The sequence below is a fragment of the Rhopalosiphum maidis genome, chromosome 1 (assembly GCF_003676215.2).
Source record: "Rhopalosiphum maidis isolate BTI-1 chromosome 1, ASM367621v3, whole genome shotgun sequence".
Classification (NCBI taxonomy): domain Eukaryota; kingdom Metazoa; phylum Arthropoda; class Insecta; order Hemiptera; family Aphididae; genus Rhopalosiphum; species Rhopalosiphum maidis.
The window spans coordinates 28031933-28058763 of record NC_040877.1 but is presented as its reverse complement, the minus strand read 5'-3'; the positions used below and the strand labels follow the sequence as shown (position 1 = coordinate 28058763).

Below are 26831 nucleotides of genomic sequence, written 5' to 3'. Positions count from 1 at the left end.
TAATAATAAAATAAACAATAGTGTATTAGAAATTTTGTCTGGAAAATATCTATACAAACATGTGTATTAATGTACACATATTATACAAATTATACAGTAAACAACAAATTAATACAATTATATTAGAAGAATTTTTTTTTTTATATATATATAAATAAGTGTGCATATTATGTGTCTATAAAGGTTTTAAAACTAACAAAATGTTATGTCAATAAATGAAAGTAAAATAATAATGATAAGACTTAAAATCTGTTTCTAATCTTTGAATAGGTCACGTTAATGGTTCTCTTGTGGTGTTAGGCAACAATAGGCACAAAAGTCCTCCACCTAGAAAAAGAAATATAAAAAAGTTGCTTTGAAGACTCATGTTTTTAAGTATTATTATTATAAAATTGTATCATACCTATCAGGAGCACAGCTACTATGTAAGTAGGTAAAGGACAATATAGATCAAGTAGCGCAGCGATAACAATATTTCCAATAATACCTCCAAGTCTGGCAGCTACCATTGATATAGCCATTCCAGTAGCTCTATCAATATTTAAAAAAAAATAGTTATTAAATAATTTACATTCTAACTTTGTTCATCAATGGCAAATTATATTATTAACATTTATCATAGACTACCTTAAATTTGTAGGAAAAATTTCTGTGATTAAACAATCCAAAGCAGCATTACCACAACTAATAGCACTGCTAAAAATAGCAGATACTACTAAATTTTGTCTTTTACTTGTAATTAGTGACAAGCCAACAGCACATATTCCAGATGCCATTGTACTGAAAACTGAATAAGACATAGTTGATATATTTTCAAAATACAAGGTTTAGCAGTGAAACAAGTAAATTTGTGGTGGGGATGGTAGCAAGTAAGATATTAAGACTGTCATTATCCTCACAACCTACAATTTAATAAAAACAAATCGTTGAATAGGTAAACACAGAATTTCAGTAAAAGCAAGTTCTAGAAATATGGATATCCCTGGACCCCATCATTCTAATTTAACAGCTTGCAACTCTTTTTTTCATGAATGTTTGATGCCAATCTACTATTCCTCTATAATATTGGAACAAAATTAAATAAAATCTGTTGTTAATATGCTGGACAAACTCAAGCAAAACTTCCAGTTTTGACTCCAAGAATGCATACACCTTAATAGAGGGTATTTGGTAAAATAAGTGTATAGAAATAATTTTTTTTTTTGTATTGGACATCAAATAGCTACTTTTATATTTTATATTTATATATGATGAATAATGATAAATTCATTCTTTAAAGAATAATTACATTTTTAAATCATCCAGTAATTTCACTGTTGAACTCTTTGTGCAATATAATAGATATCTAATAGTTAGTTATACCTTACCTAAAAAGAATTTTCTACCCAATGTATCCATTCCCAATACTGCAAATATATTGCTAGGAATGGCAGCTGCCACTGTAATAAATGATTCAAGGAAAACGCCGCTTTCGATTTTGTCTGAACATAAGTCCACATGAGAGTGTGATCCTGTCTTAACTACAAATTCAGTCACCTATTCAATCAACAAATAAAAATAAATAAGTTATAATAACAAACATAATAATAATTTATTGGTAAGTTAATGCTGATATAAAGTACAAATATACAAATAAATACAATACCTCGCACACAAGTGCTTGTTCACTACCATTATGGGCTCGAGCATATTCATCAAATCTATTAAATAGCTCCGGAAACCACATCATGAGACCATAATAGCTATAAAAAAAGCCAATTGCGATTACTTTTTAATTTTTATACAATTATAAACTTACATACCCAATATGAAAACTGAGGTTGATTACTATAGATATCCACGTATACTTTAATATTGGTGGCATAAATATCATCTTAGTATTATGAGCTACTTCTTCAGTCATACTTTTAAAAGAAATACTTTTTGTACTATCATGTTCAATAGCATTTGATTTAGTTACCAATGATTTAACCTATAATATTAAAATTATACACAGATTTATTATTATATTTTTATTTTTTAAATATCTTATTTAAAGTGTTTTTTGTTAAATTATTAAACCATTTGAGTTTGGTTAAGTTGTATAGTTTATATCATTTAGCTATAAATATTCAATTTGAAAACTCTTAATTCAATAGTATTTTATTTCTACCACATTTTTATTATATAAAACTGACAAAATACACTCTTAAACTACATTCAAATTATAGTACTTTTATTATTTTTAAATTTTAATAAATAAATACAAAGATTTTATTTTACATTTGGTAATATAAAATATTTTATAGGTTCCACACTATTATAATATATTAATAAAACTTACTGGATACATTTCAGGATCATTTCCTGTATTGGTAGCGTAGATTTGCTTGAATACTTCCAATGCTTTTTTGTGATCATTACGAGTCAATAAAAACTTTGGACTCTCTGGTAAAAAAAACAGGAACACAGCAACAAGTACGCTAGGAATGGAACATATAGCCAAAAATATTCTCCAAGAATTGTATAAAAAGGTAGGGGACCTATAGCCAATATCTTGTGGTATGATCATCCATGCTAATGCTAAATAAAGTACATATTACTAACATTAAAATCATTGTTACAATTAATAACCTTTGTACTTACATGCTACAAACAAATTCCCAAGAGTCCAAAATGCTGCCATCGAACTCAACATTGAACCACGTTTGTTTTTAGGCTGGAATTCAGCAAAGTATGACCATATAACAGGACCACTACCACCCAATCTAAAATAATTAAAGTATGTTAAAAAAGTTTTTATTTATTGGTTTACATCCACCAGATTCACTTACGCAGCTCCATTTAAAAATCTAAAGAACATAAATACACCGTAAGACTGTGCAAAAGTTGATGCTACAATACACAGGGCATTCATAAAACTGATAACAATTAATACTTTACGACGACCCAATGCATCAGCTAGCGAACCCCAAATGTATGCGCCAGCCATCATACCTAACAAAATACATTATTATACAGTTATTGAGGACATGTTAAATAAGTATTAAAATATAATCATACTAACCAATGAATATAATTGAATTGAGCCATCCTTTGGAGGACGTATTTAGCTTAAGATCACATTGGGCTGATGGTAATATGAAAGACATACATATAACATCCATTTCTTCACTGGTGCTAACAAAACCACACACAACCAACAGTAAATAATGGAATTTTCCATAACCTAAAGAAACAATAAAATTAAACAAGAAATTAATTACAAATTAAAATTGTATTGCTATTAAAATAATAATAATAATAAATAAATTATATTAATTTCAGTTTGTAGATATGGTATATTAAATAAATATATCTACATATTATATTATAATTGATGAAAATTTTACAAAGTTTAATTATTAAATTACATTCAAAAATAAAAACACATCACTAATTGTTATTTTTAATTATTAAAGGTAAAATTTCACTGATTAGCCTTTTTATAATTATCGTAATTTTAATTTATTGATGAACGGTAATCACTACTTTAAAGTGTGACATGAATTAAAAATCGAATAAATAACAAAGTTTAGTAATATTTATGATAAAATGTATACAGCAATAAATTAAATTGATAATTTTATTTTAATGTTCGAAATTCAAGCACATCGGATACATTTGTTATAAAAATAAGTATATGCCTATATAATATATAGATAGATAATCAAAGACTTCTGTTTAATATTTTAATGTATAAATATTACGAAACATCAGCATTTGCAATTACCTGTGAGTTCAATTGCTTGTTCGAAATCTGCAACCTCCTTGGTGGGAGGAAAAGAACCATTTTCGATGGCGTCTAATTTTTTTTCGTATCTATCTAACGTTCCACCTAAAAAAAGTACAAAAACACCGTATAACACACATAAGTAGAAATAGAAATTATACTACTACAGTTGTATAATAATATAAGCGCGCAGTAGAAACGTACATCAGACATGGACGCGACTTACTTTTAATTTTTAGATCGATAGTTTCTTGGTTTTTTACCCTGCCATTATTGTATTTCGTGTCTGGAAAAATGATTATAAATATAGTATTACGTTAAACCGTTGAAATCGGCAGAAACCGCCGTATGATAGGTGCGACTGTTGGAATATTATCGTTTGGAGAATAATATAGCGAGGGAGGTGTGTGTATTTCTCTACAAGACGATAGAACACCTATAATTAAAACCCGGAAAACGCCATTAGTTTTCACTCGTAATTGCATATGTGATTTAGACTTGCAGGAGATGAATGAGTTTTGCGTGTTCTCGAGATGGTGTATGAACATGGTGAAGAAAACGAGAATAGAAACGCGTGTATACATAATATGATAGAAGATTTTTTTTTTACCGCCGCCGTTAGGAGGGTCCATATCGTTGTAATAACGATCGTGACACGCCAAAGGCCGAATTCATCAACGACTGCAGTTGGTTGAGCCCGAGAGACACCACGACACGCCGCCGCCGGTTTCACTACTATATTATATTACTATTATGAAGTGTATGTCACATAATAATAGTAATAATGACGATACGCGTATAATAATACACTACAATACAGTTTAACAGTCGTCGGTCTATAATAGTGATTTTTATTCGGTGTGACCGCCGACGCAGCCTGGCACGACCAGCGTACAGGAGACAGGACCAAAGTTCGAGCAATCCGTTCAATATATTAAACTTCGAACGTTCGTAAATCAGTTGAAATACGCCACTCTTATAAGATGAAAATAAAATAAAAGACGACGACGATGAGTTAAACTAATCGGAGATTAAAAATTTGTTCGGTGTCTACGAAGAACTAACTTGAATATTTTAACATCACGCAGTAATTATTAATCAACAATAAGAATTGAACGGATTTTCATGAATCGTTTCGAGCCCAATATGCGCGGCTAATTAATTGATCATCGCGAATAAGTACGATCACGAACTACAAATAATAAAACGATATTTTTCTTCAACTCTCAACAATATTACTAGAAAATACACGGTAATATTATTATACATAGAGATAAAAAAAGAAAGAAAGAGAATGAGAAGAATCCGTACAATGGTATTGTTTTCGTGTACATGTTATGTTCGTATGTGTATATTATATATATTTTTTGCTTTTCGATTATTGAACGTTGAGTCGAGAGCACGCGGATTCACGTGGTGGCGGCGACGGCAGTGGTGGTGACTATACAATTGGTCCGAGACTTTATTACAATACAACCAACAACCATGAATGGGCAAACGACATAAATAATACGAAAAATAATAATAATAATCGTATTATATTATACGCATGGGAGTTGAGTATATAGTATTATATCATTGTATTACCTACCACTTACCTACGTGTTTTGAAAAAAAAACAAGCTACACCTAAGCCGATAAATAAACGAATATCTACATGCGGTTTTAGATGGTCGCAACCAAAATTCCTGAACGACGTACTTTGTTACAATAACAACTTTTGTTCTTTTCATCATCATCGTGAGTTTTTATATTTTGAAAACTAACGAAACGTGTCGCAATAGTCAGACCTAGTTAGTTCGTAGTTTTTACGGAGACATTAAGGTATATAGAGTGCCTATACTCAATATTATACCACCAATTAAAATACTATTATGACACATTGACACATGGATTCATTAAAATAGCTAGGTAAATATCATATCATGCGTATAAAATATTGTACCAATACCGCAGCGTTTAACCGTTATTCCTAATAAATTTATTAAAACAAGTTGAGCGAAATGTTGCCTGTTGGCCGAATGTCAAAAAATAAAAAGCGCATATGTAAATAATATAATAATTTAAACAGGTACCTACTTAAAACAGTTAAAACGAACATGATGTAAAAAGTCGAGTGTTAGATAATTACCTACGCAAAATAAAATACATTGTACTTAAAATATAATCAATCAGGTTTTGGGTAGGATCGAAAAACTAAATTCGCGATAATTAATGATGGTACTAGGTACAATGTAGTACTTCGAACAACAATGTTGTTGATTTTTAGCGAACATGAATCGTCGCATGATTGTCTATATGTTTTGTTTTGTGCAGAGAAATTATTATTCAGATATAGGTATAAATTTAAAAGGTAGTTTTTTTGTTTTTCTTTAAGGCATTCTCGTTATAACGTACCGGGTGTTAGATAAAAAATATTGAACGCTGGTTAACGCACAGCAGTATCAAATAACATAGTATTATCTCGTCAAGTAAAGAACATTTGATGGGGGTAGAAAAAAAATAGGAATTTAAACATTATAAACTATCGGTACTGTATACTTTACATTATATTTTATTTTTACCTGGACTATTTGATCCACTATGATCTACCACCATTTTAGAATTATTGGTCGGCGCAAACCGGGCCAAGACTTAGGACGTGTTCGTATCAGCCGGTTATCATAAAACTGGTATCATAACTTATCTCTGACCGGTCGTGTAGATGAAAGGTATTCTGGATGCGACGTCGATTTCATCTGCAAAACACATCATAAACTCAAAACACTTATCAAAAATATTCGGACGAAACTAGCCTCCGGCGGGCACGTCAAATTTGCTATACTGCTATATAACTTAAAATAACGTTTTAAATAAAATCGTGTTTAAATAACACATCATCATCATTCTCAAATAATTATTAATTATTATTACATGATACGTACGTCGTACAGCGGGGTACGTCCGCCATATTATTATATAATGTACCTAAACGGTTTGCTGGTGGATCGGTAAATGTTTAGACTTGGGTAGGTATTCGGAAACGACGTTCGGACAGACCAGACCAACGACCAACGAGGTACTACTGTCTACTACAATAATTATTATACAAGACGACCGTTGGATCCCGTTGACCGACACGACGACACTACCAAACTATTACTACTACAACTGCTGTCTGCTCCGACGACGACGATCGCGACGACTGCGACGGTACACACACGTGTGTGCGCCTTATATTATATACACACAATAATATTGTTATTATACAGTATTATTATTTACACACGCGCTCGCTGGTATCATTATAATAGGTGCGAGTACACCGCTGAGCGTCGGATCGACACGCGTCCGTCGGCCGGGTTCATTAGAATGTGGAATGAAAGGCTGCTGTGCGAAGAGCTGTTGCTGCGGAACGAGATTTATTCATTTTTTTTTTTTAACGCGGAGAGTGGAGTGTACAAAGTGCAGACCTTGAAATGGACAGCCGCCTCAGGCCTCGTACGAAAATGAGATTGTCAATCGAACTCCATAATATAATTTATACATATATATATACACACAATACAATATACACACATGCACAATACACGTGTGTGAAAAACTCGTATAATAGCACACGCTAATGTGGTTTTACACCGGATATTTATCGAGTTGCCGGTCCGAGGATCATTTTTAACGGACCCACTTACAACGCTGATATTCCGCTATTACGCACATTGGTATTATGCCACAGACCTAACCTAATCGTATCGATCATATTAATATTATAATATATTTATACATTAAGTGTGTTGCGAATTCTTAAACGAAAATATGATTTAGATTAGTTCGATATTATTTAATATCAAAATGCACGCTCCGCTGGCTTTGGCGACATCGGTCATCGAAATTATAAACATAATAACATAACCAAACATAATTTATAAATTGCTGAAGAAGACGGGATTAGCTTAACATAGGTAGTATCTAACAAGAGTAACTACAAACTAAATAAAAAAAGAACACAAAGAATTTTCTCAACGTCACAGTTAAGTACGTTAAAAATCACGTTTATTCGAGTTTATTAGTTACATTTTACATAAATATTTTTATATGGTTAAATATTTAAAAAAATTTAACATACATGAACTACTGCTTAACACTTTTTAATTTCTTTTCCAATTCCTCTTACCGACAATAACTATTAACCATAAAAACTAATAATTTTTTTATAAAACTGTAAATTATGAGGGTACAGCTACTCAGCTACTTCTTTTGATACAATCCAATAATATATTAAAAATAATACATTTTAAAGCATGATTTCATAAAATATATACTTATCTTAGTTATACTTTTTTCAATGTACAATTTTGAATTCAAAATAATTAGTATATTTATTTTATAATTATTAATTAATCATAATTTGTGACTTGCATCGACGTCGAACGAATTCTGATGAAACAAATATACCATAATAAATACAAACAATACTAAAACTTATAGAAGTATATGGTAATAGTATTATTAACTATAATACAAAACTAAAATAAATAAAACAAATATTTAAACTTTATATAATAGTAAGTACCTATCTATTATCTAACCATAATAAATAATAACCTCAACAGTTTAAATGGAAATTCAAATAGTTCTTCATTTATAAAATCATGTTTACCTTCTAAACAATCTTTATTGTAATTTTACAATAACATGATACAAAGCGACAGAAATAGTTATGCGGACCTAATTTATAAATAATTCATCACTTTTAAACCCAAAATAATAATTGGATTTATGAACCCGCATATTATAAATTATAATATAGGTGTATTTTTACTAGAATACATTTAATAAAATCTAATTTCATAAATGTCGTGTTATTTGATTATTACTAATCAAAATTTAAACTAATTTAAAAGAGAATAAATTCAAATTTAAAGTAATAAGAATAATAAACAAACGAAACGAAAAATTAACAGATATTGATAATGTATTGTTATTTATAAGCATGTTAGAATGTAAGGTATTAAATGATATTAATGTACGGTTAATTATTATTATAAGTACTTAACTGCTCCGAGATATTTAATAACACCAATGAGACCGAATTCGAAAGTCAAACCAACACCTATTAAATTGAAGTATGAACCACTGAATAAGAATATATTTTACATATATAAAACCTAAAATTGTGAGAAAAAAAACATTGTTAATAGATAACATTTCTAACATTCATATGATCAACTTTTAATTTATAAGTTATATTATCATGGCCTGGTTCTAAGCTTAATTTTTATTAACCTTGATTTTGCGACTAAGTATTGTTTTTGATTTATACATAGGTATTTTTATCTTTTTTTTTAAATAATAATAAGAATAAATTTAGATTTAGTTGCTATTTGATTGGTTCTAATGTTGTTTTAAGAACATAATTTATTCAACATAGGCTACTTATATAATATATTTAAGAATATTAACACGAAACATAGCAATAAATAAGTTGACGTAACTAAAGTTTGGGCTGTCAGACGCTTACCGAACACCGTTTTTAATATTTACGCTGAGTTTTATACAGACAAAAATTATTCTTTCTATTTTTTAAGCTGACAAAGTGACAACGATTATACTAATATTATACTCATAGTATTTATTACAATACATTTTGCATACAATTTCAACTGAATTGCAATAAAAACTACTTTAAGTCAAGTATAAGTGTATACATAATAATAGTAAAATTGCAAATTAATAGTCATTGATAAGTCTAGACAAATAATTTACGATTAATATTAGTAAAAAGAGACAATTGACCTTCAAAAAAAAAAAAATTATGAAATAGACCCTGAATAGCAAATACAATTCCAACGCCCAAATAATAGGTGAAAAAACGTTACTCATGAACACGTTTCAAATTTCCTGCAATTTGTGTTTCATAGGCACTTTGGTGAGCTAATCTGTCTAATAAAAGGTGTAACAAAACAAATTTTTATAAAATGTTCGATCGTGAAATTAAAAAAAAAGTAATTTGTGCATTTCCTGTAATTAGCCAGTCAAGTCATTCATTCAGTACTCATCCTATCGAACATAATCGAAAATAGATAAATACACACCATAAAATTAGCATGTTTAGTGTGACATTTTTAGTTGATGGTATTGCGTTTTACAATTTTGACCAAAAGGTGATAATTCATAATATATTATCCCAAAACATGGTAATTTATTACGAACCCATATTGTCTGCATAATAACTTGCTAGTCTACACTGGATTACAAAATTATAAAAATGAAAAGTTGCTACCTATATTATATTATGTGAATAGCTGAATTACATTTTTATCAAACATGACTATTTAAACAATAGACTGATACCAAATATTATCCCATTCTAATAACAAATACGTTAAAATGCACTACCTCATGTTATACGTACAAAATCAATGTAGACCGATAATATAGAACTTAAGGAATCTACACAAATAGCTAGTTATAATAGTATTGACAATAGTATAAAAGTATTTAGATAAATAATATATTTATCATTTGTCTTGAACAAGAACAAAATATAATTATTATCAACAAATTCGTATCAGAGCAAAAAACAAATATAATATTATAATGTGTATCAGAAAAAATTATCTATGTGTAATTATATAATATTACATGAAATAAAAACTTCTTCGCAATTCGTATAACTCTAGTTTCTTCCTTCCTATCATCGCTTTAATTACGTAATGACTAATTATATTAATCCTGAAAGCTAATTTCCCTGTTAAGTTCGTATATTTATTAGTAACCAATTTAACACATACAACTATTTTTCATAAACATTTTATTGTTCGTTTAATTTTTTTTTTTTAAATTAATTAAGTAATAAATAAATTTAATAACATGAACATATTATGTTGAGAAAACTTTTCAAAAATAATAAGTTTATATTATAAAAATGTTTGAGTCAAGACTGAAATGTATTGACATAATTTATACGACTCTATAAAAAACAGACCTAACCATAGACATATTCTGAATTATCAACTACACAAATTTAATATGTACAATAAAGTAATAATCAACCTACTTTTAATATTTGATTATGATATATTTTCAACACGTTTTTGATTTTTTGAACGCAATAATAATAAATAATAAAATTACTTAATACATTTTTTACACGATGATAATAACCGCAGTGAAACAAAAATATGACTACCACCTACTAGTGATAAAAAATAATGCACTTAATGCATATTTTTATTGGTGCGAATTGAATTATTCTCAGTCAAATATGAAACAGATAATAATTAACATAGTAACACTCCCCCAATAACACATTAAATAACAAATTCAATTATTTTTTTCTTTTCCTTTAAAATGTGTAGGTATTTAAAAACAATGGCGTGATTATATCTACAATAACAATTTAAAAACCAAGTACTACCATTGATTTATGGAATCACGAAAGAATATTGTGTATGGTTTTCCATTCTTCGCATATACAGATTTAGTTGTCCTTACACGTCTTATTGTACATTTAACGGACTAAAGACTTCTAGATAATTAATGTGTATAAATATATTTCAAGGAAGTTGTTTTACTTAATAAAAATTAATAAATACATTTTATAACAGTGGTGTAGAATTATTCTTAGGTGGGAATCACAGACATCACAATTCAAATTACATATCTAAAATATTTATTTATTTAAGAAGATATCACAGAACTATTTCTTTTCTTTCTCTGGCCCACGCGTAACTAAGATAAAACGTATTCACACAAAATAATTGTGTTCATTCTTTATTTTTAACAAATATTATAAAGAATAATATTTTTATCATATCGATTTGTCTGAATATTGTATCCAAACAATTTAATATTCATTTAAATATACATCATTTTATTAATTTTATATTATACTTAAGGTCGAATACAAAGTAAAATTACAATAAAATATGAAACCGTTATATCAAACTTTCAAATATACAAATAATAATAATTCTCTAAATTTTTTATAATAGCCGATTTTACTCAGTTATTCAAAACTCGTAAAAACAATTTTACATGAATGCATTTTATCTACGTTGGGCGTGAGTGAGAGAAGGAAAGTAATTAATATACTGACATCCTCATAAGGTGGTTTCATAAACTGATGTACTGACGTAGCTGTAGCGTACATTATGTTCGCAAGAAATCAATGTGTTCAATTGTATGCAATTATCTGTAGTAATTTATATCGCGTTTACGAACATGGCAAACATTCGCTATGTTTTAGATTTAATAAAATATTTTCATCAACAAATTTATAAGTATGAAAACGAGAATGTGTGGGATATTTTTATATTTAAATAGATTTAGTAATATTTTAGTAATTTTCATTTAAAATATCCTAAATATGATTTCTAAAAATGTAAACCTTTAGTTTTTATCGTTACCTTCTTTTTAATAAACATATTTACTATTTATTGATCATCTGTGAGCATTGCTGTTGTGTTTGCACTCGTAGTGCAGTGACAGCTCAAATGAGTGAGAAATAAGACTAAACAAAATGTTTCAATTAGGTAATTAAACTTTTTCTTTTTAAAGCTTCTATAATTTACTATCTATTGTCTAAATATATTCGTTTACATATTCTGAATCCTATATACACAGTATTATATTTAGTTTAAATTTACTACAATTTATTAAATTATGATAAAATATTATTTAAACGCTCGTTTTTATGAACTTGTAAAAATAAAATATTTTATATTTTCATAAGTTTTAATCATTAACAATAGGTTAGGTGACCATACTATCTGTACATCTTGCTAATTTGGTACAACTTACGACATAACACATAAGGAAATAATATCCAAGTCGTTTCATACTTCATTACTATTTCATAAAGATAAAGTACATTATATATTCCAATCTATACATTAATTGTTAAGGTAGAAATAATTAAACAGCTAGACATAACATTATGCACACCGAAATTCTGCATACAATTTTTTTAACTTTAATTTAAATGTTAACACTTAAACATTCGGTACGAATACAATTTCAAAATATTTAAACCTCAATACACAGGTGTATTATGATCCCGGACCCAAGGATTTCATAATGACACAGCTGGATGACTTTGTTCCCTCAATGTCGCATTAATATTCATCACACAAATGATGAATATTATCACCCGTTCACACATACAAACACATCAATACATAAATCTATTGTCCGGATGTAATTAATTGGGTTGTTAATTGTTTTTACCTTAAACAAAAAACTGGGAAGTCCTGAATGAACAATATAATCTGGCAATATGATCAAATTGTAAAGCGTTCAAATTTTATGTTTTGTTACGGTTGGATTCATATGATGAAAAACTTCACGATTATAATTAAAACACTGTTGAATGGATATAATGTTTACAGATCTAATTAGTAACATTATAATACGAATAATCTAAATTATGCGATAATATTGTATTATGCCAAGTATTATATAGGTACTAGATACGTATAACTAACTCATATTCAATACTCAATGTATGTTTTAATTAACTTTATCAGAGTAATAACAAAATTAGTAAAAATCTTTGATAGTTGTATGTAATAAAGATAATATACTACTTGATGATAATCTATGATTTTTTTAAAATCTAAACATAATTTCTGTTGATTTAAACCTTTTTTTATTGTATTGATTATGGTTGTTTTTTACGTGAAAAGCTACACTTTGATAATTAAATATCATTAAAGATTTAGTCTAGGTCAATGTCTAAGTTTAATTATATATTAAACTAGAATAATTTACAAATATTTTCAACTTCATTAATTTTCTTAAAGCCCACAATTAACTACAATAATAAATAAGTAATCAATAACTAAAATAATAGTCGATTCTAGGTTTTTCAGACGTTTTACGAAATACTTTTATATAATACCTATATTTATATTTATATTTAAAAAAATGTGTAACTGAGAAATAAATACAAATTATTTTCATATACATTAGAAATAAAATGTACAATATTGACATTTTATAATTGTATTGTATATATAATGTACACGTCATATTATATTACAAGACTTATAATTAATTTTTGTCTTGGAAGTAACTACCAAGTATTGTTACTTTTGTCAATATAAGCATTACATAAGCACAATATAGGTAAAATATTAATTCATTCGTTTTTATAAACCCGCGTTACTCATGATAAACTCTACAAGTCTTGATTTTAATATAAAATAAGATTGACAATTGCCTAGATTATACTACTAGGCCATAGAAATTTTAACGCACTGGTGTAGTGTAGCGCGTAATGCGTATACCAACTATACTGGACTACGGAAATTTGAACATCTAATGTTCACGCAGTGATGAGCTTTTCGTTTATCGAATATAGTTAAATTTTTTCTATTTAGAGTTCATCAATACATGGAAAAATGCAATATGCGATAATGTTAACAGTATTAATTAATTAATTTAATATAGTAATAAAAATACTTACTTAATTAAGTAATAAGATAGAGTTTGGAAATTAATTATCATTGCATTATCAGAAATCATAATATTCCTTTCCTTCCAACTTAAATGTATAATAATAAATTAATTATTAATATAATCAGGCCCTTTGTTTTTGGTTTAGGGATAGGAATTTAAACCCAGTGCATTTTCACCACAATTTGTCATCACCGATCAATAACGTCTGGTAATTTGCCAATATAATATTATGTATAAATTATCCAAAAGTTTTTTTTAAATGTATAGAATAATAAATGTACAATTATTATCAACTTTTATATTTAGTTAATATGACTATATTTAATATGATGCATTCCAAATTAAATGAACAATCAATACAAGAAATGATAACGATGAATCTAAGAATCGATCAAAATCATTGAAATTTTATACGAAAATAAAATATAATATTATGGTTATTAAAATTAAAACTATGCTTTTTTTCTCAGAAATGATAATACTTCTATAAATCACATTTAATTCAAAGAATTGATAAATTCATCCCTATACAGTCTACACGAATAAATAATAATATTAATAATAGTACTAGTGTCTTCTAAAGTAGTACATCATGTCATCATCACATACGTCATACACCAATTATTGGTAGTTTACTATTTGATATTTAATAAATTGTACTTAAATGTTTAAACCTTTAATAGTTGTTTAACAAAGATCAATATTTAATTATACAGTAATTTCAGTAAAAACTGTCTATAATAAAGAAAATACATACTTAACATTTAAACAAAATACTTAAATACGTAATAACTAGTGTACACGATAATTTAAAAATGTAATAATATGATATAAATTAATGAATTCAATCATATAATAATATAATTGCATAAGTAATAACAGATAAAAATGTATAACAAATACTTAATGAAACGGAAATTTTGTTTTATATAAATAATAAGTCTGTCTGCATGTGATTAAAATCTATAAAATGTATACTAGACGTTACACAGCAGTCAGCGTCACTGACGTCAGCAATTATCTTGAAAAATTATTTATATAAAACCAAACAAACAAAATGATAATTCAGAAAAGAACTGAAATGTAAAAAAATATCTTTTTCCTAAAATTATAACAAAATTAATAATACAAAACAAAATGAGAATATAAACTAATGTTTTTAATAATCTAAAAATGTAGTCAATGATTTTGAAATCATGAAGTAATACGCACAGTATGCAAAGCGGGTTTCTTCAACAAATGGAAGTTGAGTAATTATATTACAATATTTACTTTGAAGTACAAGTTTAATAATATGTATGATTCATTACAATATTACGATATTTCATATGGGTATATTGTATCTGTAATCATTTATTAGCAATGTATAAAAAATATTAAATTTATTGAAGAAAATTTAAGAGGACGTACCCGCATGACGTGCTATCTCCGTCTTACTAACGTACACCATACCAAATTTGAATTCAGCCGTATCCATTTTATGCTGTTTGCTTTAATAGTTGAGAACATTTACTTAAAATTCAACTTGAAGGTAAGAATAATAACTAAGCTCTAGTGCATCACGAAGGTTTTTATTGATATTATAATATTAAGCGGAATTATAACTATGTAAAATATTAACTTTAAAATCCTCATGACTCACTTTAAAATTAAAATATCAATAAAAGCATACGTTATGCCTTAGATAATATTCTTAACTTTAAATTTGATTATAGGTATATTGATATTAAAGCTAATAGCATAAAATAGATTCTGATAAACGCAAATTTATCATGTTAGTAAGAGGGAAACAACACACGCGAATACGACGTCCTGTTAAAAGAGTATTCACTAAAAATAACTAACGTAATTTCATACATCGTTATTCAATAAATTAATAAAATAAATAATATTAAATTTAGTATTACATTATATTTATTTGCTAAAGTTATTTATATTGCAATACCGAGTGAATCACAATCATGACATTAGATTATATTAATATGTATATGAAATAATTAATTTCATCCAAAAAATTAAGTATTTTAAATAATAATGTTAACTTCATTATCTTATCACTTAAAATTAGTAAATCATTCAACTCCTCATTTATCAATTTATTGGAAATCGATTGTAATTTAAAATGTATTTAAGTACAAAATACAAATACCTATGTAAAATCTCAATATGGAGATACTAAGCGTCAAAGCACGTGCCAATGATTTAAAGAGGATGATAGTACAATATTATTTGTTTTATGTCTATATAATCCACGCACAACATAGCCAATATGCTTTAATAGAAGTAGTAAAAGTGTATAACCCCCCTCTTGCTTTAATATTATAGAATAAATTGACCTGTTATCAAACTTAAAATTAAAAACATAATCAGTGTTCGTACGTTTACTATTTTATGATACTTCGATTTTATATGATACAATATATTTTTAAATCGTAATATTTTATAAACTCATAGTCATAACAGCTATATAAACGTCATAAACTCATAACTTATACAAAAATTGAAACAATGTGTAAACATAGATATTAGAAAATTATAACATTTTCTTTACTTAATGTTTGGTAATACGTAAATTATTCACTCAATATTAAAGCTAACAACACGAGATTGATTCTGTTACGTAGCGTGTGGGACGTGAGTCAAAGGGAGTAAACAAATAATACGTCCAGGCATATTTCTTTATTCGTAATCCTCAGACATTTATTCCTCAGATCTTCATTATTATTTATCCTTATACCTATATAATTCTAAATCAAATATCATTAATATCAATATATGAGTTAATTATATCGAACTTAGAATAAATATTATATCTATAGCTAAATGATGATGTCTGATGTGATGCTATATATGCTATATGTGTCTTTGACGTTAGTCAAAAGAAAAGCCATTTAAAGTCTAGAATTTAGATAAAATAATGGACAAAAAAATTGTAAATATATTGGAAAAATTAAAAACCGTAATGATTATTAAGTTAAAAATAGCGGCGCACTCCGCATATCGCTATCAAAAGGACAAATTATTACTACCATATTATAATTAACTACATAATATTATGAGAATGTTACATTGTAATTTGTAACAATGTAACATAGTATTTTAACCGTATCCGTTGAAAAATGAAATATAAGATAATAAGAAAATTAAAATTGTTAAAAAATGTTCAGTTTATTTTAAAAATGTTAACTTTAATGAGATACATATTTTATACCTCTTAATATATAATACTTACTAATGTATTTAACGAAAGAATAATAATATAAATATATTAAATAAAAGTGTTTGATAGTGAACGTCAAACTACTGTGATATCATGTTAGTACAATGGTCGTAACTAACTATTTTTCAATGGAAATCGTAAAAAAATGACTATTTAAAATTATTAATAGCTGTTACTAGCATGCACATAGATAACCGCCAGAAGCCACCGTGCAACGACCAACAAGTGTGCAAAGATCTAATAGTGAATATTTAACGACGATCCGATGATCAAACAGAATAATAATAATAATATAGATCACATTAGAAACGAGATGGTCGTTTCGTCATGTAAACTTTATTAAAATATTAAATCACACAAATTGAGCAACAAAGCGTATGTGCATTAATTGCGTATGTATTATGAGGACGTCCGTTTTTTTCCAGTTAACACAAACAACGTAGATTACCCTTCATCTATTTCCCGTCCATGTAGGCTGTCACGAAAAAAAAAAACATTACTTCCGATCGTATAATATATATTATATTCCCACTGAATGGATCACGTGTACATCCAAGGACCCGCCCAAAAAATCCAAGGTATATCCAAAAACGAAAACAATACATTTTTTTCAGTAATAAATAAAAAAAAAAAACGATTTCTCAAAATATTCCTGAATAAAAAAAATTACAAGGTCGGTTACTTTTTTCCATATTCTTGGAAAAAAAATTCAATGTTATTCTTAATAAATATGAATTCATTAAAATTGTATGAAAATACGACAGAAAATCTTTAGATTTATTAGATGCATCATTTAACTATGGAATATCACATTATGAGCAAATATCGTAAATATTTAGGTGAAAGCTTATTTTATTAATAAGTAATAACAATAAATATCGCCAAAAACAATACTAAAAAAACACAGCAGAAATATTTTTTTTTTTTAAATTATCTAGCAGGATTAATGAATTAGATTGTAAATTCTTCGATATTAATTTTTGTTCAATGTATTTATGAACTATAGCAATATACAATATCTTACATAATAATATTATAATATGATATACTTATAATATACCCGTACAAAATGTTTATAATATATGTTATATATACACACATTAGTTAAATATAATTTCTATGGATTATTAAAGAGCTGAATTCCTAATTGGTGTAATAAGCCCTTTCACCAAAAGTAAAAAGTAAAAAATAAAATATTATTACTACTTCATTTAGTAAAATATTTAAAATATAACTGCTGTAAGCCTGATACATTTCTTCAATGGAAAAAATTAAATATTTAATCAACTGCTGCCAATTGAATTAATTTCACAACAACCCCCATTAGAAAATAATAATGATAATAAATATAAATTAAAATATTAAACCTTTTAATAAATATCAATAAATAATCACTAAAAATAAATAAGCATGTAAATTACTTATATTTAAGTTTCAAATTACTTTTTTTAATAATTTGTCAACTAATTGTATTATATACGTATAATAAAATTTAATTTTCATCAATGATATCATACAAATCTGACATACATTAAACATATTTATCAAATATAATTTAAATATCAAGTCTATAGATTTCCTGATATACTCCATAGCTACTATATTAATGTAGAACATAATTGTTTGCTTATAAAATAAATAAACTATTATAACTATCTGAAATTCGAATAAATCAGAAAAATAATGATTTGATTTCACTCAATTTTTTTTAATTCAATGGAAATAGTATTCATTATTTAAATAACCCATTACTGATAGATGGTGATTAATATTAAACTTTAGAAAAATTCTAATACATTATTACTAATACTTTATAAATTTAATTCGTGACCCGTTACAATGATAAACATCGGTTTAATTTAATTATTTAACTGTTTTGTACAAGTCGCGTGGACATGATATTTACTAAGAGACATTTATTATAGTTTATGCATATTAAAAACTTGTACTAATTAATGTACGCATTTAATTTTGGTATCTTTGACATAAATAATGTAAAATTTGCCATTAATGCCATAATTTGGTATCTTATTATAAAACTAAACTTAAATAATTTTAAGTTTCACATTTATCTGATACTAGTAAAATATATTTGTGAATGTTGTCATTATTAAATATTTAAATGTAATGAATGTTAAATTACTATTTTTAAGTGATTAAGCTTAATCATTAGGGAGATCACGAACATTTTCAACGAAGTAGACTGAGTCCTGACAATAATTGAACAATAAACCCATTTTGATAATTTTAACAAATATTTCTTTTTTTGAAAGTTAATTTTTTACAAGGATCACTATTGGTATTTGAAAATTTTCTTGGTACAGCTGTCAGTTGTAGTTTATTATTCTACATTTAAAGAACATTGCTTTTGCTCTTAAATAAAATACTGAACATCATACACAAATACATTAATAGAATTGTACACAAATGTGTGATAAAAACTAAAATGTATAAATAATAAAATTAAAAATGTTCAAATATTCACAATCTTACCATTCAAACTTCAAGTTACCTCATAATAAGCTATAGTTTATTTAAAAAAAATGATTTTCGGAGCCAAAAGATTTTCAAATGAAATTAGTATTTAATGACATGGTTATTTCTTTCAAAAATACATAGAAAATAATAATAAATATAAATATAAATGTTGTTATACGTTTGGATGTACAATGGCATTAATGTGTTGTGGACTATTATTGGTATATTATTTTAAATCGATAAGCCTCCATATTAGTTGCTATAAATACTTGTAATACTATGGTATTATTATAGTAGACGTTTTCTTTTCCGAAAGTTCTGAAAATGAAATTCTTATAATTATTATTTAACAGCAAAAGATATTATACCTACGTTTTACACTAATAATTCTGTCGGCATGCAGAATTTATTGTTACATATTATTATTATATTTAAATATTAAATTACAAAGGTATTAAAGTATTAAATAATTAGAAAATAATTGAAAAGTAATTCAAGGTAATTGTATCGAATGCATCTCCGTCAAATTTATGTTTCCACGAACGATCAACAATGTGTATTTATTATTATTAAAACTAACAAACATATGGTTACTTAAATCTACACTAAATTTATTTTGATTTAAGATAATTAATAATGTAATATGATTATTGATTACGCCACAATTATTGTTACATTCAAACTGATGCGGAACAATGGGATTTTTCGAATCGTTTGATAAAAAGCCAAAAATAATACGCATTTTATAATTTCCAGCAAATATTTTTCTACGAGACCCTACTCAAAACGACAGCCACACCCACCCACACATATTATATGCAGTTTGAACGAAGTTTAAACACCTGTTGTGCCGCAGCGCGCAACCTGTTGCCAATCAGATTTCAAACGCGACCGACCCCGAAGACGTACACTGTCGATTTATATATACAGGTTATATATACTATTTTATATACTGTTGGATTTATATACATATAATCTATGTTTCCAAAAAATATAACTGATAACACTTGCAAACCGAAACGAAATATTTTGAAATATTTGAAGTCATATAGCAAAACTTAGAATCTTGGCTACTGAGCCTTGTCTCAGTTTTATCGATCTTGTATTCATGGATATTTATAAATTTAAACAAATTAATTATATTACTTATCATATTATATTATTTAAAATTATCTTATTACACTTATACTTTATAAAAATAATAAAAAAAACTAAGAAAAATCTTAGGAAAGGAACTGCAATCAATACCATATCTCTATTACTTTTTCCCACATCTCCAACACACTTGACACATTGACAACGTTCAGTTTAAAGATAGCATATTGCGTATAGTTCTACTTATGATCGCGATACACCAGAATAAACATTCTGTCGGGTCTGGGGTATGAAAATATATTTACTGATATATTAGTAAATTCATTTAACTTCTTTTATTCGACATAATTACTTAAAAACAACTATTACATTTCCTACTTTAATAGAATCGGATAATTATTGATTCTGATTTCTGATCCAAATATTTGGACTAGTTTGTTATTACTTATTGCTTCGAATGCTTCATTATCGCGTCATATAATAAAATTTATCATCCCAACACCGTCGTTGCACAGTAATAATTTGTATACGCCATTATAAAACTATCAAATAATGATAAATTATAATAATTAATAATAATAAATTCCCTACAATTAATAATAGCATAAATAGTTAATAATTAATATTTTATTATATACACTTACAAAAATAAGAGTTTTATAAAGATTCTTAAATATCACAAAATTTATATGATAGTTTTTGCTATAAAAATTGAATACCTGTATTAAATATTTTGAAAAATAACTCATTAAAATTCATTTTCAACAATATTTTAAAATAAGCTAATAACGATTGTAAGATAAGAATACACTTCATATTATACATACAAATACACAATACATCTATCGCAATATATTGACAAATCAACAACACAACAAAATACAAACGCGATTAAAATATAGGTAGTAAAATATAATTTCAAATTTATTTTTTTCTTAAAAAGATCACATACAACAAACTAACTTACACAGAAGCGGTTATTAGAGGGGCATAGGGGCCATGCCCCCCAAGACATTTTACTGAACCTACACGCGGATATCATAGATACAACGATCATGAATTAACGAATATCAAAATTGTTAACGGCTGACATAGGATAACTTATAGGCGGCGGGGCGATAAATTGTACACAGGTTGCTAGTGGGGTGATAAATATTATACAGGTGTCGTAAAAATAACAAAAAAGTACCAAATATTTAATTAAAATTAAAAAATATATATTTATCTGAATAGTCACTAGAAATGTATTTCAATATAATTTGTATTATGGGGGATAAGCATATTACATGGTTTCCGAATGAAAGCTAATTGTTTAGCTTATGTTGCAGATATCTATAGGTAAAATAAAATATAAATATTATTTCTTATACCAACAAAATAACCTAAGCAGCATTAACAATAAATAAGTTACAACTAGATCACAACTTATGAATGTTATTTTAGCGAGCGTTAGGCTAATTGAAAATTTGGGGACTAAGCAATGTGAAAACAGTCCGGCTCCCATATAGTGACTTTTAACAAAAAAAAAAAAAAGCTGATTAAAAATATTAAAATAATTTGTACACAAAAAATACGGGTGTGGCATCTCCAAGTCTTGAGTGTTGATGTTAACCACAGATTAATACCGACGATGACGAGCCCAAATACCTTTACACAAGAGGACAAGTAATACGAGGTATTCGTGTTTTGTTGTTGCTCGCACAAACACGAAAAACTACAGCTTATACATCAATAATCACTGTACGATATTCGAAAACAGAAAATCCTTGTCTAATTGTCTACTAAAATGTAAAAAGTTCGAATTATATAATATTCACTATTATTATATTCTATTATCATTGTTTATGTTTTTTATGGTTATTTTTTAACCGTAACAATTATATTATATGATAATTATTATGAATAGGTATAAAAATAACAAAATATAAAATCACTGGCATGGCAGCATCATGCCGGAACATAATATCTGACGTTAACGACTAGGTGTATACATGTGGACAAGCGATAATTGGTTTACGGCTGACGGATTTGTTTGTTTGATGGTTCATTATTTTTATTTAATACATGCCAAATATGAAAACGGGTTACCGCGTCCGAAAAACGATACAAAATCATAAAAATGTCATCAGTCATCGGTGTCGAATGTCGATCGATAACATTTTAGTGATACTAATTTTCAGTGTGAGGTAGGCAGGTTGCACACCGCCACCGCCACCGCCACCACCACGTATCGTAGTGAACACACCTTCAGACCTTATTCTTGCGTATTACGTTTAGGAGGGTGTCGGATTACTAGAATTTTGAACCAAAGTGACGCTCAACAACAACAACAACAATAATAATAAACTGCGTCGTAAATATTATTATTATTATTATTATTATTTTTCGTCCCGGTTCCTTCTTGTTCACGTCTCTTCCAATGGCGTGGTTTCGGGTCTCGACCACACGTCATCGCAAAATGTACATGCACTATAAAATACACGTACGTAACAGAAGTCGTGTTTTTCTGAGCAATCATTTTTTCGTATCGAGTTTTCAATTTGAAAAATTTTCAAATTGTATTCTTCATCACCTGATTGGCTTATCACAAAGTTGAGTAATATTGTTATAGCCTTATAGGTCAATTGCTTTTGTTTTTTAACACGATAATAATATTATAATTACCACGCAACAAAAATTTAAATGAAAATCTTGATACAAAACATTAGTTTCATCACATAACTGTAAAGAAATTAAACCTCCACATTCAACCCTTTAAATGTTATTCACGATCACATTTATTCTTTCCTTTGGGGTAAGAACAAAAGTTAATTCTTAAATTATTAAGATAAAAATTATTATTTTTAACTTCTTAAAAAAACCACCCTTAATACGCCATAAATATAATATATTCATACATATGTATATTATACATATATATCGATGTGGAGAATAAATATTATAAACGAGTCTCTTCTATGATACATTTTTCGTCTTTGTAACATGTACCGTAGTAGAAATGTAGGGCTACAATTGTGTATTTCTATTGTTTAAAACAATTTACCACTTTTCCTTAAGTTCATAATATTGGATATATAAAACCCTTAGAACTCAAATCTATCATCGAATAAAAAACATGTACTTCTCCTAAAAATATAATTAAACTTACTTAATTATTGAATTATTGATGTAACATAAAGCTGTAATAACGTAATTATTTTTCATTATTTTCAGCGTACAAAGACATGTTAATAACCGACAATAAATCGCATGTTTATTATCACGATAATCATCGCCAAAATCTAACGTTTTTACATTTGAAAACCACGAAAACATTTGTCTCAATAAATCTAATCTACAACTTACGAAAAAAAATGGACTACCTGCCTGTGTTAATAAATTCTAACGGTTAAAAATATACTTGATTTTCACCGTAAATTTCATTCGACGAGACAATGAAATTGTTTCATATCACATTTTACGATTAATTCTACGTCATATTATTAACCTCATCCGTCAATAAATTATCATCAGAATATTTTGTGATTGAATCGAACACTAGAAAATGAAACTTCACTTGGTATTGTTTTTCACAATTTAATAATTTTCCGTCGAACAACTATTATGAAAATAAAATTTATTATGTTTTTAAATACTGATTAATACACTTAAAAAAAGACACTGGCAGAATAATTATAATGATTTAAAACCTATGTTCAACGAGCAAACAATTAACGTGATTGATCGCAACGAGTAACGACTGGCAGTAGTACCTAACTGCCACAAAAACTAACGTTGTTATCAACACTCAATAGTAATTCGTATTCTCGGCGAACATCGTTAATCGTTCTTTATCAGCTGGTCTCATTAAAAAGAAATAAAACCACAGTGGACCTCAAAAACGCACGTAGTTACTACTGTTACTGTTACTGCTACATTTGTCTGGCCGTAGATCTGAGTGACTGCATAGATTAAAGACAGCCACGGCGTTATGTGAGCGAGTCGTATATGCAATAACAGTCAGATAAAAATGGAATGAAAACGTAAATAAAAATAACTGTGATGATATCACGAAGATGATGATGCTGTTTCTGATTACAAAATATATAATATTGTATAAACAATAACGTGGTGACGATTGTTCTATAGGGGAGAAAACACGACCTTGAAAACCGCGTCCTTGAACGCGGTATAAGATGTGTTGCCTTGGACCACAACTACGAGTCCGTCTGCTCTGGATTATCAAACACGAGCGCGCGCTCGTATACACACACACACACACACATCATGCGAGTCCGGAGCCATCGGATTTTTACACCACGTGAGATCGTCAACAAGACACGGGTATACGGTTGATGCCCGTTGGTTAGGTTATTATATTCTACGGCCTACACCGGTGACCGGTCGGCGGTCGTTTTCCCAGTAAAAAGACCGGGCGAGACGACCAATTATTATAACAAAACGGATATTTTACGATTATTATTTTTTTATCTTTCTAAATTTACCAGTGCACTGTCGAAGTCCTCCTCCTCTTACTCGTCGGTGGTAGTGGCGGTGGCTGCGGTACACTCACATGTACCACGCACAAACACGACAATCGAACGCACGCACGCGCAAGAGTCGACGAAAAAAATATATAAAATAATATAGTATATTATGATCAAAACAAAATAAAACAGCAATATTATTATTATTATTATAATTCACGCGAGACGAACGGGAACAACGATGCACCACTACACACGCGTGACGGAGATGCAGCAAAAAAAAATATTCTGCGAGATTTCTTTGGCCGAAACGACAACACTCGCAACAACGAAGTAATTGGCGATAACCGCTAGGTACATCGACGACAAACCGACATGTCGGTTTACAATAGTCAATAAATAATAATATATGTACTTATTTCAATAATTTATAACAATTTACATATATGTAAGAAAAAAAAAATGATTATTCAACGAAGATGATGCCGACCCAGAATATTTCAACAACGTGGTATTCACAGTCGCTATGATTTATTTTGTTTTTCAAACGGTCGGTATAATAATAATATAATGATGTATACGAACGGGCGGCGCGTGTAAGTGTCCGGACAACCGAGAACGTCGCACTGTGGACGTCTGTGCGTATCGCGACCGCAGGCCACCGTTCCCCACTATTTTTTCGATTAAAAATATTTCGATTATGTGTGTACACGTTTTTTTCTCCGTTTCTTTTCACTTCGCGTAGATCGTTTTTTTTCTTTTCGTTTCTTTCGTTTCGGCGGCTCTCACCGCCCGGAATTCCCAAAACGGCGTTTCAACAGTGCGTGTGCCCCATCGATTTGTAATATTTATTTGTAAATTGTTCACGCTGGTCAGTCTTGACCTTATCCCCACTCTCTCATCGATTAAAACCCCCTCGAGATCTCTCGTCGTAGTCGTCTACGTTGTTGTTAATGTTATTGTTGTTATTACAGACTTGCTGACGCGTACTGAGAAAATGGCGAAAAGGGAGATGAAAATATTGAAAAAACCGAAAAGGGACAATTATAGTGCTAAGTACAGCCATGGGATAATATACGCATTTATTGATATGAACTACTCGCAAAATAGCAAATGGCATAATAATATTTATTCTGATGCGATGGTGCGATAAAATACAATACATGTTGTATAATATAATAATAATAATATATAAGAGTATTTTACCATTTATACCTATACTGTTAGTAATCGAACCTAAGCGTGTTATCGTTGAATAACGATTTATGTTCACACTACAGTATTTTAAAATACACCAAGAATCAAACATTTAGTTGGCTTAGATTAAAAATGAACATTGTATTAAACTGATAGGACATTGGCCTGCTAATCTATAATG

At 28.0% G+C, this 26831-nt stretch overlaps 1 protein-coding gene across 4 annotated transcripts; it reads right to left on the bottom strand.

Moving 5' to 3' along the window:
• On the bottom strand, positions 1 to 26071 carry LOC113560901 (synaptic vesicle glycoprotein 2B). Of its 4 annotated transcripts, none has more exons than XM_026967021.1 (14): positions 25472 to 26071; positions 6316 to 6489; positions 3978 to 4037; positions 3752 to 3856; positions 3047 to 3208; positions 2814 to 2976; positions 2626 to 2747; positions 2324 to 2562; positions 1803 to 1972; positions 1646 to 1742; positions 1368 to 1536; positions 628 to 787; positions 404 to 531; positions 1 to 327 (listed from the first exon to the last, which is right to left on the bottom strand). In XM_026967021.1, exons 2-14 carry the CDS (start codon positions 6347 to 6349, stop codon positions 272 to 274), a joined length of 1665 nt encoding a protein of 554 aa, XP_026822822.1. In that variant the 5' UTR covers positions 6350 to 6489; positions 25472 to 26071; the 3' UTR covers positions 1 to 271. The 4 variants fall into 4 exon arrangements, with proteins under 4 accessions (XP_026822822.1, XP_026822824.1, XP_026822825.1 ...); XM_026967023.1 differs by lacking the exon at positions 25472 to 26071 and adding an exon at positions 6676 to 7100; XM_026967024.1 differs by lacking the exon at positions 25472 to 26071 and adding an exon at positions 6719 to 7100.
• Positions 26072 to 26831: the final 760 nt, after the last annotated feature.